This window comes from Nerophis lumbriciformis, linkage group LG29, assembly GCF_033978685.3.
Source record: "Nerophis lumbriciformis linkage group LG29, RoL_Nlum_v2.1, whole genome shotgun sequence".
In the NCBI taxonomy this organism is placed as follows: Eukaryota; Metazoa; Chordata; class Actinopteri; order Syngnathiformes; family Syngnathidae; genus Nerophis; species Nerophis lumbriciformis.
Window position 1 is genome coordinate 26092501 of NC_084576.2, and position 14451 is coordinate 26106951.

The window sequence follows — 14451 nt, forward strand, 5'->3', positions numbered from 1 at the left end:
CCTACATATACTAAGTTAAATTAAATATTTGTTGAAAGGGAGCCATTCAAGCTTACTCAGCCGCTGCACTTTAATGTGGGTCATTGTGGGCCTACTGTGCTACTTTATGATAACTTTGCTCTTTATGGTTGTGGCAGCCATTTTTGTTGTTTATATTTCTCTAGTACTGCATATATTAAGTTAAATCAATGATTTATGTTTTTAAATTGCCATGAAAATTTGTTTTGATGTATTGCAAGTTAATCTATTGAATTAGGAACCGTTATTTATAGAGAAGTCCGATAATATCGGACTGCCGATATTATCGGCCGATAAATGCTTTAAAATGTAATATCGGAAATTATCGGTATCGGCTTCAAAATTATCGGTATCTGTTTAAAAAGTAAAATTTATGACTTTTTAAAACGCCGCTGTGTACACGGACGTAGGGAGAAGTACAGAGCGCCAATAAACCTTAAAGGCACTGCCTTTGCGTGCCGGCCCAGTCACATATCTACGGCTTTTCACACACATAGTGAATGCAAGCATACTTGCTCAACAGCCATACAGGTCACACTGAGGGTGGCCGTATAAACAACTTCAACACTGTTACAAATATGCGCCACACTGTAAACCCACACCAAACAAGAATGACAAACACATTTCGGGAGAACATCCGCACCGTAACACAACATAAACACAACAGAACAAATACCCACAACCCCTTTCAGCACTAACTCTTGTTCTCAACCTTTTTTCAGTGATGTACCCCCTGTGAACATTTTTTTAATTCAAGTACCCCCTAATCAGAGCAAAGCATTTTTGGTTGAAAAAAAGAGATAAAGAAGTAAAATACAGCACTATGTCATCAGTTTCTGATTTATTAAATTGTATAACAGTGCAAAATATTGCTCATTTGTGGTGGTCTTTCTTGAACTATTTGGAAAAAAAGATATAAAAATAACTAAAAACTTGTTGAAAAATAAACAAGTGATTCAATTATAAATAAAGATTTCTACACATAGAAGTAATCATCAACTTAAAGTGCCCTCTTTGGGGATTGTAATAGAGATCCCTCTGGATTCATGAACTTAATTCTAAAAATTTCTTCACAAAAAAAAATCTTTAACATCAATATTTATGGAACATGTCCACAAAAAATCTAGCTTGTCAACACTGAATATTGCATTGTTGCATTTCTTTTCACAGTTCTTTTTGACAGACATTTTAGTGATAAACCTGAGCTTGTGCTTCACTGAGTTTATGAACTTACATTCATATTTTGTTGAAGTATTATTCAATAAATATATTTATAAAGGATTTTTGAATTGTTGCTATTTCTAGAATATTTAAAAAAAAATCTCACGTACCCCTTGGCATACCTTCAAGTACCCTCAAGGTTACGTGTACCCCCATTTGAGAACCACTGCGCTACAATATACACCCCCTTTGAAAGTGCACCACCTGTCCTGGCTCAGCTCACGGCCTTTCAATTCAATGTTTTTTATTTGGTCATCCGTTCATGTAAACGGTACACTTTAAGTGCATAGCAGATAAATAAAAGTATCAGTTTACATTTCCTGACCAAAAAGGTATAGGCTGAAGCTAAAAGCTTATTATGCCTACCCTTTCCACATTCACTTTGTACATGTCAAATAGAGAAAAAAACAAAACAAGAACACGATCTTGAGATAAAGAAACCCCAGAAAGGATTATTAATATATATATTTTTTTTAAACTATGATTTTGACAAACTCATGGATTGAACTGCACATCCTCAGTTCTTTTTCGCAGTATTTCCACAGGATTACCCCCTTTCACAGATGCACATGGTTCTCTGGAGGTAGTTCTTGCCCATGTTTGAAACATATCTGCATTTCTGAGTTCATATCCAGTGTCTCTGGTCACATACAGCTTCTGAAGACGTTGTGGAAGTAGATTGTTGTGAGCTTTGAACACAACCAGTAGAGTTTGAAGATCAACTATGTGTTGGTTTAAAACCTGGAAAATCGTGGAAAAGCCGATACATTCGTGGTCAAAAGTTTATATACACTTGTAAAGAACATAATGTCATGGCTGTCTTGAGTTTCCAATACTTTCTTCAACTCTTATTTTTTTGTGATAGAGTGATTGGAGCACATACTTGTTGGTCACAAAAAACATTCATGAAGTTTGGTTCTTTTATGAATTTATTATGGGTCTACTGAAAATAGACCCAAAAGTCTACATACAGCAATGTTAATATTTGGCAAGTTTCACTGCAATAAGGCACTTTTGGTAGCCATGCACAAGCTTCTGCTTGAATTTTTGACCACTCTTGACAAAATTGGTGCGGTTCAGCTAAATTTGTTGGTTTTCCGACATGGACTTGTTTCTTCAGCATTGTCCACATATTGTGGCCGAACAGCTAAATTTTTGTTTCATCAGACATCACATGGACAAAGATAGGACCTTCTAGAGGAAAGTTCTGTGGTCAGATGAACAAAAATTGAGCTGTTTGGCCACAATACCCAGCAATATGTTTGGAGGAGAAAAGGTGAGGCCTTTTAATCCCAGGAACACCAAACCTACCGTCAAGCATGGTGGTGGTAGTATTATGCTCTGGGCCTGTTTTGCTGCCAATGGAACTGGTGCTTTACAGAGAGTAAATGGGACAATGAAAATCAGCTGGGTCAAAAGTATACATACAGCAATGTTGATATTTGGTTACATGTCCCTTGGCAAGTTTCACTGCAATAAGGCGCTTTTGGTAGCCATCCACAAGCTTCCGGTTGAATTTTTGACCACTCCTCTTGACAAAATTGGTGCAGTTCAGCTAAATTGGTTGGTTTTCTGACATGGACTTGTTTCTTCAGCATTGTCCACATGTCTAAGTCAGGACTTTGGGAAGGCCATTCTAAAACCTTTATACTAGCCTGATTTAGCCATTCTTTTACCACTTTTGACGTGTGTTTGGGGTCATTGTCCTGTTGGAACACCCAACTGCGCCCAAGACCCAACCTCCGGGCTGATGATTTTCGGTTGTCCTGAAGAATTTGGAGGTAATCCTCCTTTTACATTGTCCAATTTACTCTCTGTAAAGCACCAGTTCCATTGGCAGCAAAACAGGCCGAGAGCATAATACTACCACCACCATGCTTGAAGGTAGGCCTGGTGTTCCTGGGATTAAAGGCCTCACATTTTCTCCTCCAAACATATTGCTGGGTATTGTGGCCAAACAGCTCAATTTTTGTTTCATCTGACCACAGAACTTTCCTCCAGAAGGTCTTATCTTTGTCCATGTGATGTCAGATGAAACTAAAATTGAGCTGTTTGGCCACAACGTGTGTGGACAATGCTGAAGAAACAAGTCCATGTCAGAAAACTGACAAATTTTGTCAGGAGGAGTAGTCAAAAACTCAACTTGCCAGAAGCTTGTGGATGGCTACCAAAAGCGCCTTATTGCAGTGAAACTTGCCAAGGGACATGTGACCAAATATTAACATTGCTGTATGTATACTTTTGACCCAGCAGATTTGGTCACATTTTTAGTAGACCCATAATAAATTATTCATTGCGACTGTCACCATGTGAAACATACGGTGTGAAGGAGTGATCAGTAATAGTCATGGAGAAGGGGTAGGATTAGATCAGCTTTCCTTCTTCCTACTCCCTTTTAGACATGTTGACTTGTGTGTAATTGCGATGGTCAATATATCTTCAGCATGTCCTAACAAAGACACATTAGGAGATGAAATAATGTGTAGATTGCACTCAATATGAGTTGTGTCCTTTCTAGGGGTGAATCAGCTTCAGCTTCAGAACCTGGCCACATTGGCCGCTGCAGCCGCCGCAGCCCAGAGTACTGGCAGCCCGACCTCTGCCAGCGGGTTGACAGCCAGCAGCAGCGCCCTGGGAGCTCTGGCCTGTCAAGGTATTTTTAAGAATTGACTAATTGGCGGTCGTTGACCAACACCACAAACATCTGCCACAAGACATTAAACCGTAAGCCTGCAACCTCCGACTCTTTAGCACCGCCCTAATGGCTCCCTGGAGCTTTAAAAAAAAAAGTATGATAATAGAAAAAGATAAGGGAAAATATATATTTTTGTTTTAATATGGTTTCTGTAGGAGGACAACATGACACAAACCTCCCTAATTGTTAGAAATCCCACTGTTTACATTAAACATGATTCTCTGATGAGAGTATTTGGCGAGCGCCGTTTTGGCCTACTAATTTTGGCGGTCCTTGAACTCACCATAGTTTGTTTACATGTATAACTTTCTTCAACGATGCCAGAGAGACATATTTTATGCCACTCCTTCCATGTCTCATTTTGTGCACCAAACGTTTTATACTGAGCGTGAACGCACAAAGGTGCGCTTTGTTGTTATTGACTTGTGAGGAGTGCTTACCAAGCATATTTGGTCAGTGCATGACTGCAAGCTAATCGACTCGAACATGCTGTTTAAGCTAGCTTTATGTACATATTGCATCATTATGCCTCACTTGTAGGTATATTTGAGCTCATTTAATTTCCTATGTCTATTTATTTTATATCTGCATTTCTCCTGAGACATTATCTGCATGTAATATTTCCTACATTTCGTGCCGTTATAGACCACCACAAACGTAACCCAGCTTGCGTAGAATGTTATAAACATACTTGCCAACCTTGAGACCTCCGATTTCGGGAGGTGAGGGGGCGTGGTCGGGGTGGGGCGGGGGCGTGGTTGCGGGCGGGGCTAAGAGGGGAGGAGTATATTTACAGCTAGAATTCACCAGGTCAAGTATTTCATATATATATATATATATATATAATAAATATATAGCTAGAATTCACTGAATTTTCACACACAACACTCATCTACTCATTGTTGAGTTAAGGGTTGAATTGTCCATCCTTGTTCTATTCTGTCACTATTTTTCCAACCATGCTGAACACCCTTTCGCAGGTACCCAGAAAGGTTTCGAGTACCACCCAAAAAACTGAATCTCTGAAGACCGTATAAAAATCTGTGTTAAAGGTGTACAAATACTGTTTGTATAATAAGCATCTTTATTTTTTAAATGAGGGTTAAGAGTTCAGTACTAAAAAAAAAAAGAAGAAAAGAATGTGGCTTAAGTACAGTTTTTTAATTGAGCTGCTGCATTTTTTGGTTGGGTTGTTTATTTATTTTGAGTAACTTCTATACATTTCTAAAAGGGGAGGAATGTAATAGTGATCTATGTTTGTCTGTTGCCATCTCCTGGTGAATGTTGGCTATAGCGTACTGGGGTTACTTTATGGTTGGCCAACGATTTACGTGGTGTTGCGCACCTGACGTCACTCAGGTCCGCATGGAGCTGGAGGTGGCGTGGCTTCCAGCTCCGCCTGAATTTCGGGAGATTTTCGGAAAATCCGGGAGGGTTGGCAAGTATGGTTATAAATCCGATTTCCTTTAACTTTGGACAAACACATCTAAGCCAGTGATTTAGAGGAGTTATCTCACCCCCTGAGAAGTCTGTGTTTTACTAATGTTTTCCAATGTTGTGAAAATTGTTAGAATAAATATTACATTTCAATATTTGTGTCAGCCTGCGACACACAGCCATTTTGATAGTAGGCTAATCTAGACACTTGCATCATGTGTTGACTTCATTATATCATTTATAGAAGGCTTTTAATTGTTTGTGGCTCCAGACTGATTATTTTTTTGTATTTTTGGTCCAATATGGCGCTTTCAACATTTTGGGTTGCTGACTTCTTCACTAAACATTCACTGATGTTGTACTTGCACCTCATTGGTCTTTACAAACCATAAAAATTGGTAAGTCTTCATGGCGAGGCAGCTATCCATGTTGAGTGCCCGAGGAGGCATCACCCCCCCTTCTCACGCCATATGTCCTGTTTTGTCCCTCACCAGCCGGTTCGACAGCAGGCTCCAGCGCCGGTGCCGCCATGAACACGCTGGCATCTCTGGGCACTCTGCAGGGTCTCACCGGGGCCTCTGTCGGCCTCAACAGCCTTAACGCTCTCACCAGCGGCGTCGGTGGTAAGAGCGTCCCTCGTCGGTTTGTGCCTCCGAGGATCTGAAAGGAAGACTTACTCTGACTTTTGCAGGAATGGGGGCCATGAACGGAGGCCTGGGCGCCTCGATGGCTAACGGCTCAGCAGCCAGTTCCATGGACGCGCTGACCCAGGCCTACTCAGGGATGCAGCAGTACACGGCCTCGGCCCTGCCCTCCCTCTATGGACAGTCACTTCTGCAGCAGAGCATCGCTGGAAGCCAGAAGGAAGGTGAGCATACAGACACAGCAACTTGACAAAGAGTGTGTCGACTGTATCCTAACTTGAGATTCTGGAATCTCTTTTCCCAAATCAAGTGGGGCCAGAGGGTGCCAACCTTTTCATCTACCACCTGCCGCAGGAGTTTGGGGACCAGGACCTTCTGCAGATGTTCATGCCCTTTGGGAACGTGGTGTCTGCCAAAGTGTTCATCGACAAACAGACCAATCTGAGCAAGTGCTTTGGTGAGTAGCTTGACCGCCCCCTAGTGGACACTGGTTGTCTTTGACAGAGTAATAAGAATCCTCTTTTGACTTAAATTGTGATTTTTGTTTTGAAGAAAATAGAGGCAGCAACAAAAAAACTATTATACTAGTTTGTTAAAGGGGAACATTATCACAATTTCAGAATTGTTAAAACCATTAAAAATCAGTTCCCAGTGGCTTATTATATTTTTCGAAGTTTTTTTCAAACTTTTACCCATCACGCAATATCCCTAAAAAAAAAAAAAAAGCTTCAAAGTGCCTGATTTTAACCATCGTTATAAACACCCGTCCATTTTCCTGTGACGTCACACAGTGAAGCCAACACAAACAAACATGGCGCATAGAACAGCAAGCTATAGCGACATTAGCTCGGATTCAGACTCGGATTTCAGCGGCTTAAGCGATTCAACAGATTACGAATGTATTGAAATGGATGGTTGTAGTGTGGAGGCAGGTAGCGAAAACGAAATTGAAGAAGAAACTGAAGCTATTGAGCCATATCGGTTTGAACTGTATGCAAGCGAAACCGACAAACGACACGACAGCCAGCGACACGGGAGAAAGCGAAGACGAATTCGGCGATCGCCTTCTAACCAACGATTGGTATGTGTTTGTTTGGCATTAAAGGAAACTAACAACTATGAACTAGGTTTACAGCATATGAAATACATTTGGCAACAACATGCACTTTGAGAGTGCAGACAGCCCAATTTTCATCAATTAATATATTCTGTAGACATACCCTCATCCGGGCTCTTTTCCTCAAAGCTGATCTGTCCAGTTTAAGGGACGGGGTGAGCCAAGACATCCAGGGGGTTTAGCTCGCTTGTCTGCGGGAACAAACTGCCGCCATTGCTTGCCGTGTTACAGAGGTCCTTTGTCCCTGAATTGCTAACACACTCCGGCAGATTCAATGGGGGTCTGGCGGCAGATTTCTTTGACTTTATCGTTGGAAATGCATCTGCTTTGCGTGTCGCAGGATATCCACACATTCTTGCCATCTCTGTCGTAGCATAGCTTTGGTCGGTAAAGTGTGCGGAACAAACGTCCAATTTCTTGCCACTTTCGCATCTTTGGGCCACTGGTGCAACTTGAATCCGTCCCTGTTCGTGTTGTTACACTCTCCGACAACACACCGACGAGGCATGATGTCTCCAAGGTACGGAAAACAGTCGAAAAAAACGGAAAATAACAGAGCTGATTTGACTCGGTGTTTGAGAAAATGGCGGATTGCTTCCCGATGTGACGTCACGTTGTGACGTCATCGCTCCGAGAGCGAATATTAGAAAGGCGTTTAATTCGCCAAAATTCACCCATTTAGAGTTCGGAAATCGGTTAAAAAAATAGTCTTTTTTTCTGCAACATCAAGGTATATATTGACGCTTACATAGGTCTGGTGATAATGTTCCCCTTTAAATGAAGAGGAATTTGTGAATTTATCTTTAGTTAATATATTTTGGCCCTCTGCAATTACTGAATATTTGTTGAGGAGAAGGTGTGTCCAAACTTTTGGCCCGTACTGTATATTTTACACAACATAGTAAATAATGTGATTTAAATACTGATAAAATATAATGGTGAGTATAATTTTGGCCATAATTGTGCATCCCTACTTAAGTTATCTTGCTATTCACACCTAGTGTGTGTGTGTGACAATCATTGGTACTTTAACGTGTGTTTGCAGCTACTTTGACAAGAACGTCTGCGTTTTGACTCTTTTTCAGTGGATCATAAATCAAAGCTATAAACTCTAAAGTAGAGATGTCTGATAATATCGGCCAATGAATGCTTGAAAATGTAATATCGGAAATTATCAGTATCGGTTTCAACCTCCTGATTTTCCCGGGAGACTCCCGAATTTCAGTGCCCCTCCCAAAAATCTCCCGAGGCAACCATTCTCCTGATTTCCACCCGGACAACATTATTGGGGGTGTTAGGCACAGCCTTTATCGTCCTCTACAACCTGTCGTCACGTCCGCTTTTCCTCCATACAAACAGCGTGCCGGCCCAGTCACATAATATATGCGGCTTTTGCACACACATACTGTAAGTGAATGCAATCATACTTTGTCAACAGCCATACAGGTCACATTGAGGGTGGCCGTATAAACAACTTTAACACTGTTACAAATATGCGCCACACTGTGAACCCACACCAAACAAGAATGAAAAACACATTTCAACATAAACACAACAGAACAAATACCCAGAACCCCTTGCAGCACTAACTCTTCCGGGACGCTACAATATACACCCCCCCCGCTACCATCAAACCCCGCCCACCACCCAAATTCGGAGGTCTCAAGGTTGGCAAGTATGCTCTAGTATACATGGTACTCTGGACTGTGTGCCTTCATTGTTTTTGTAGCTGTTTTGAAGCATGTTTAAAAAAAATTATGCACTTTGTGAAAGTCAAAGTATAGTATTTCCCATAGTTGTAGTGGGTATTAGGATTATCTCAGGGAGAGCATGTCCCAAATTCCAAGCTGCTGTTTTGAGGCATGTTAAAGAAAATAATGCACTTTGTGACTTCAATAATAAATATGGCAGTGCCATGTTGGCACTTTTTTCCATAACTGGAGTTGAAGTTGTTCTCTTATTTTGGAAAACCTTGTTTTTGATTGATTGATTGAAACTTTTATTAGTAGATTGCACAGTACAGTACATATTCCGTACAATTGACCACTAAATGGTAACACCCCAATAAGTTTTTCAACTTGTTTAATCCATTCATGGTAAAGTTACATTGTTTAATGCATCCAGCGGGGCATCACAACAAAATTAGGCATAATAATGTGTTAATTCCACGACTGTATATATCGGTATCTGTTGATATCGGAATTGGTAATTAAGAGTTGGACAATATGGGATATCGGCAAAAAAGCCATTATCGGACGTCTCTACTCTAAAGTATGTCTGAGTATTGTCCCTTGTGAAGATAACCGTCATAAAAACGGTTGCGGACATGTGAGACGTTTGCGAGAAAACGTGACTAGAAAAGGCTCTTTGGAAGTGGGGACTTTTCGTCTGACTTTGTTCCTCCGTGTCCTCAGGGTTCGTCAGCTACGACAATCCCGTGTCGGCGCAGGCTGCCATCCAGGCCATGAACGGCTTCCAGATCGGAATGAAGCGGCTGAAGGTTCAGCTGAAGCGTTCCAAGAACGACAGCAAGCCCTACTGATCCGAGTCCCGATCCCCTTCCCCCCCTACCCCTCCTACCCACTTCCTCCCCAGCTCTAATGCTAGCAATGCTAGGGTAAGTTCGGCCAGAGACTCACTCGGGGGAGAGGGTGGAGGGGGGAGAGAAAAGGAGCCTTTTCCTTAAAAAAAAAAGATGTTTGCAATGATCTTTTCACATCTACTGTATTTCATTCCTGCTGTTTTATCATGTCATAGTTAAATATTTTAATGTATATTTATTTATGACTATCACTGGAGTCACGGGAGGTAGCGCTCTTTTTAATTGTTTTTACCCATGCCTTTCTCATTGCTTAAATTTTAGACGGGTTGACTAAGGATCACTTGGGTTTAAAGGGCCAAAGCCACGGCAATTGTGCGCTTTTTTTTTTGTTTTTTTAAACATTTTTTTGCATAAGGCTTTGTCTCATCGCTCCTTCTTATCGTCTATCTGAGCCATGTGATGCTAGGCTCTCTCTCTCTCTGTATTAACACCCTCCTGCAGTCATTCCATCCATCAGGGCTCCAGATGGATCTTTTAGGTGCCAAGTACATGCATGTCGGGAGTCCATTTTGTCAAGTTTGTGTATTGTTTTTTGTGTGTCGGCAGAGGAGAACAGGGAGGAGGTCAATGTCTTTATCGTACTGTGTCAGGGGTGTCCAAAGTCCGGCCCCGGGCCAGTTTGATTGGCCTGAGGCACAACTTGGAGGATGAGGGTCACACTGAAAAGAAAACGTAATCAAAAGGTGATGTGATAAAATAAGTAAATAAAGTAATGAGCGTATTGGCTTAAGTCAATTTATTTAAAAATTAAACGTTTGGGAGAAAATTATGACTTAACACATCAAATGTTAAAAGCATAAAAAAAGACACATTAAGTTAAGTATTACTGAGATAAGAAGTGTGTGTTAAAAGTTCAAGAAAAATAAATGGTATTGACTTCACTACATGCGATGTTAGTCAATAACTCCAACCTCATGTTTTGCCCACGGCTTTATTCGAAAACCGTTCCAACACTTCCTGTTCCGCCCTTTTCAACAATACACTGCAAAAAGTTAGTGTTAAAAAACAAGAAAAAAAAAAAGTACAAAAATTAGGGGTATTTTACTTGAACTAAGCAAAATTATCTGCCAATAGAACAAGAAAATTTGGCTTGTCAAGACTTTCCAAAACAAGTCAAATTAGCTAACCTCAATGAACCCAAAAATACCTTAAAATAAGTACATTCTCACCAATAACAACTACTACTATATGAGTACATATTTTCTATTGTTTTATTGAAAATAAAACCGCAAAGTCCATTTGGCTGTCATCTGTTTTAATATGAGACACAATTGTGTTAAAGTCATGATTTTTTTTCATGCTTGAAATAAAAAAATGATTACTTTAAAAAAAGTAGTTTTATACTTGAGTGTTGATGACACAACTTGTGATATTCTAGTTGCCAGCATGTTTTACTCAATATAGGTCATCAAATCTCAGCTGTAATATCTTACTGAGATCATTTAGGACCAAAACCCTTAAAACAAGTAAAACACTCTAACATAAAATCTGCTTAGTGAGAAGAATTATCTTATCAAACAGAAAATAAGGAAATATCACCCTTATTTGAGATATTTAATCTTACTTAGATTTCACTTTTTGCAGTGTACTCACTTCACAATAAGAGTTTGTGCTTACTAAGTGAACTATGATAAAAAGTACACAAATGAGTCTATATCTTAACATGCAACCCTTCGCAACTCTCATTTCAATTAAGAGTCCAACTCTTCAGGTGATTTAGAACGGATTGTTGGTTCAACACGATCTGTTATTACATTTTGATTATGGTGGAGAATCGTCTTTTGGCTGACCAACGGCACTAAAATACAAACATTGTAAGATATTTAATAAAATAAAAATAAAAATGGACACATTAGGGTAAAAATAGGAATAAATTATGATCAAACATTTTCAAAATATCGTAATGGCTGCTGACGTATGACTTTTAGCGCAGCGCGGAGATTGCCTCAAAACGTCTTTTTTAAAAATTGATTTTTGGACATTTTGAATCTATTGAGAATCGTAAGAATTAAGAGTTACATTTTGGCTGGAAATCTATGTATTTCTTGGTCACTACGTGTATTTCACCTGGCATACCGTATTTCCCGAACCATAGGATGCATAAGGCGCTCTGCCGATGAATGGTCTATTTTTGATCTTTTTTCGTATACAAGGCGCACCGGATTATAAGGCGCATTAAAGGAGTCATATATTTTTTTTTTTCTAAATGTAAAAGACTCCTTGTGGTCTACATAACATGTAATGGTGGTTCTTTGCTCAAAATGTTGCATAGATGATGTTTTACACATCATCTTCGAGCCGCTTTCTGACAGTCGCTTCCGGATGCACCGTTTTGTGGGCGGGTCTTATTTACGTGGCTCGCCTTCGGCAGCGTCTTCTCCCCGTCAGCTTTGTTGTAGCGGTGTAGCGTGCAAGGACAGGAGTGGAAGAAGTGTCAAAAAATTCAGACTTCAATCTATAACGGAGCAGCATCTCCTCATCCAGAAACAACAACGGAAATGTGTCCCGTGAAAAAAAACGTCTGACCGGAATTCTCCAATAACTAAAGTTCCTTGGGTGGATAATGTAAACTCACTATACCGGTATGTTTTAGCGTTTTCATGGCGAGTTTACTGACAGATATAAGTAAGAACTTTACACTACTTTATATTAGAAATGGCAACAGCGGAGGATGAATGTCCCATAACAAGAAGATAGAGAAAAAGGTTATCGACTACGGTGTCCCCACGGACTACAAAGGCGGAGGCGCGCAATTTTTCAGGATTTATGCAGATCTCAAATACAGATCAGCAGGTACCAGAAGGTAAAAGTTGCTTTTGCGTAATATTGCAAAACAAAACTCCAGATAATGTCTTACCTTATACACACACCATAACAATACTCCTATGTTGAAGCACATCAAGCGGTGTGGCTTCATAGCTTACCAAAGTCGTACTCAAACATTTTGATAGATTTTTGAGCGCCGTGTGTAATGTTCTATATTCTCAATGGAACATTTAAAATTTTGGTGTTTACTTGAGTCATAGTGCAGCCTACACTTATCTCTTATGTTTGACTGCCATCTACTGGTCACACTTATCATTACACCATGTACCAAAATAAAATAGCTTCGAGGTGGGTAAGCTCAACCAAACGTATTCCTTACATTAGGCGCACTGTCAAGTTTTGAGGGGGAAAATATTATTTTAATATGTTTATTCAATCTAAGTGGGGCTCCCCTTCATCCTTATGTTTTGCAAGCCCTCATCGGACAAAGTTTGGACCCCCCTGCTTTATGTGGTGATTGTTTTTGTGCCTCATGGCTTTTAAAGGATTCTTGTGCCGTGCTCCTAACTTTCTCCTCTCTCTCTCTCTCTCTCTCTCTCTTCTTTTGTCCTCTTTCTCTTCTGTGTTTTTGTCCCTATTTTTTAGAACAAATCTCCATGCCTGTTTGCTCATCATTAGCCTAGCATGTCTTCATGGTGTTGACAGCCAAGCCACACTCTCCTGGCCTCATCATCACCACCATTGTGTCTGTGATGTCTCTCTAAGCTCCCTCCCACCCACCCCCACCCCCCCAAAAAAAACCACTCTTGACCAATACCTGGCCACCCACTGATCTTTGACCTTAGCTCAACCTGACTTTTTTTTTTTTTGTTTGTTTCCTGCATGCGTGTTCATTGTTTTTTGTCGAAATGTGACAGTTGGGAGAGAGGTCAAGCGGATTTAATGTGAAAACGTACCTACGTTCATCTTTTGTTTTAAAAAAAGAAGAAAAAAAAAGACGGAAAAAAAAACCTGTGGGATTTCTTATTTTAAACGTGGTTTGCTTTTTGAATTTGATGCTTTTGTTTTCTTTTCTTATTTTTAAGTTACCTCTCTCAGTATGGCTGACTTGAAATACAGGGATTGGCACACGGCTGTGCTCTTTGGTGCCATTAGCAATATGTTTGGTGGCTTCAAAACGCTTCAAAACCACTTTTGCAACACTTTACAAAGTCCTTCTCGGCGCTCTTGAACGAGCCCTTTTTTTTGTGTGTGGCGGGCAGCGGAAAAATGTTTCATTAAGGCTATTTAAACCTAGTTTTTCATTTACTCTCCAGTGTATCCTTTTTTTTTTTTTTTTTTTAAACTACCAATGGCACAACAATAGGTACATTTGCTCAGTTTAGAGAAATGACAACCTACACGAGTCAAACTTTTTTAGAACTGATTCACAAATAGACAATCTGTGGTTTAAATGCACACTTAGATTACCTATATTTTATACCATTGAATCTATAGAGGTCTAACTAACAGAACCCAGGCAAAAAAAACAACAAACGTTGGGTTTCTTTTTGTAGATTTATGTTGTAATGTCATCTGTGGCGCGTAGTCAAGGGGCGGGGGCTTAGTAGTACCGTAGTCTTTAGTATATTGCATTTTTAGAGAGGACTAAAAAAAAAATCTGTCATTTCTACTAAATTAAAACCACACTTGAAGTTTCAAAAAATCTACATGAATTATACAATTTCAAAAGAATGGTACTTTTTCTTGGGGTTTCTTTTAAATGAATAATTCACTGTTTGAATGCCTGGTGTTATTTACAATGTTTATCACGCCAGACAATGTCTTTTGTTTCTTTTTATTCTCAAAAGTGCCCATGTGTCAAATTAAATTTTCTTTGAGGGGCGGGGGGGTTGTTCAAAACATATTTTCTGACATGTCACTTTTTTTTTTTTTTTTTTTTTTTTTTAAA

General features: G+C 39.9%; 1 protein-coding gene across 4 annotated transcripts in view; it reads left to right on the forward strand.

Annotated features, from left to right (window-relative positions):
* Positions 1-14451, forward strand: part of LOC133572012 (CUGBP Elav-like family member 2) — a 79376-nt gene extending 64925 nt beyond the window's left edge. For 2 of the 4 annotated variants that reach the window (XM_061924618.2, XM_061924621.1), the window contains exons 9-13: positions 3758-3892; positions 5866-5994; positions 6063-6239; positions 6326-6472; positions 9547-14451. In XM_061924618.2, coding sequence (XP_061780602.1) covers positions 3758-3892; positions 5866-5994; positions 6063-6239; positions 6326-6472; positions 9547-9674 — 716 coding nt within the window. In that variant the 3' untranslated portion in view covers positions 9675-14451. The remainder of the gene's footprint in view (positions 1-3757; positions 3893-5865; positions 5995-6062; positions 6240-6325; positions 6473-9546) is intronic. The other 2 variants (XM_061924620.2, XM_061924619.2) reach the window with 2 other exon arrangements.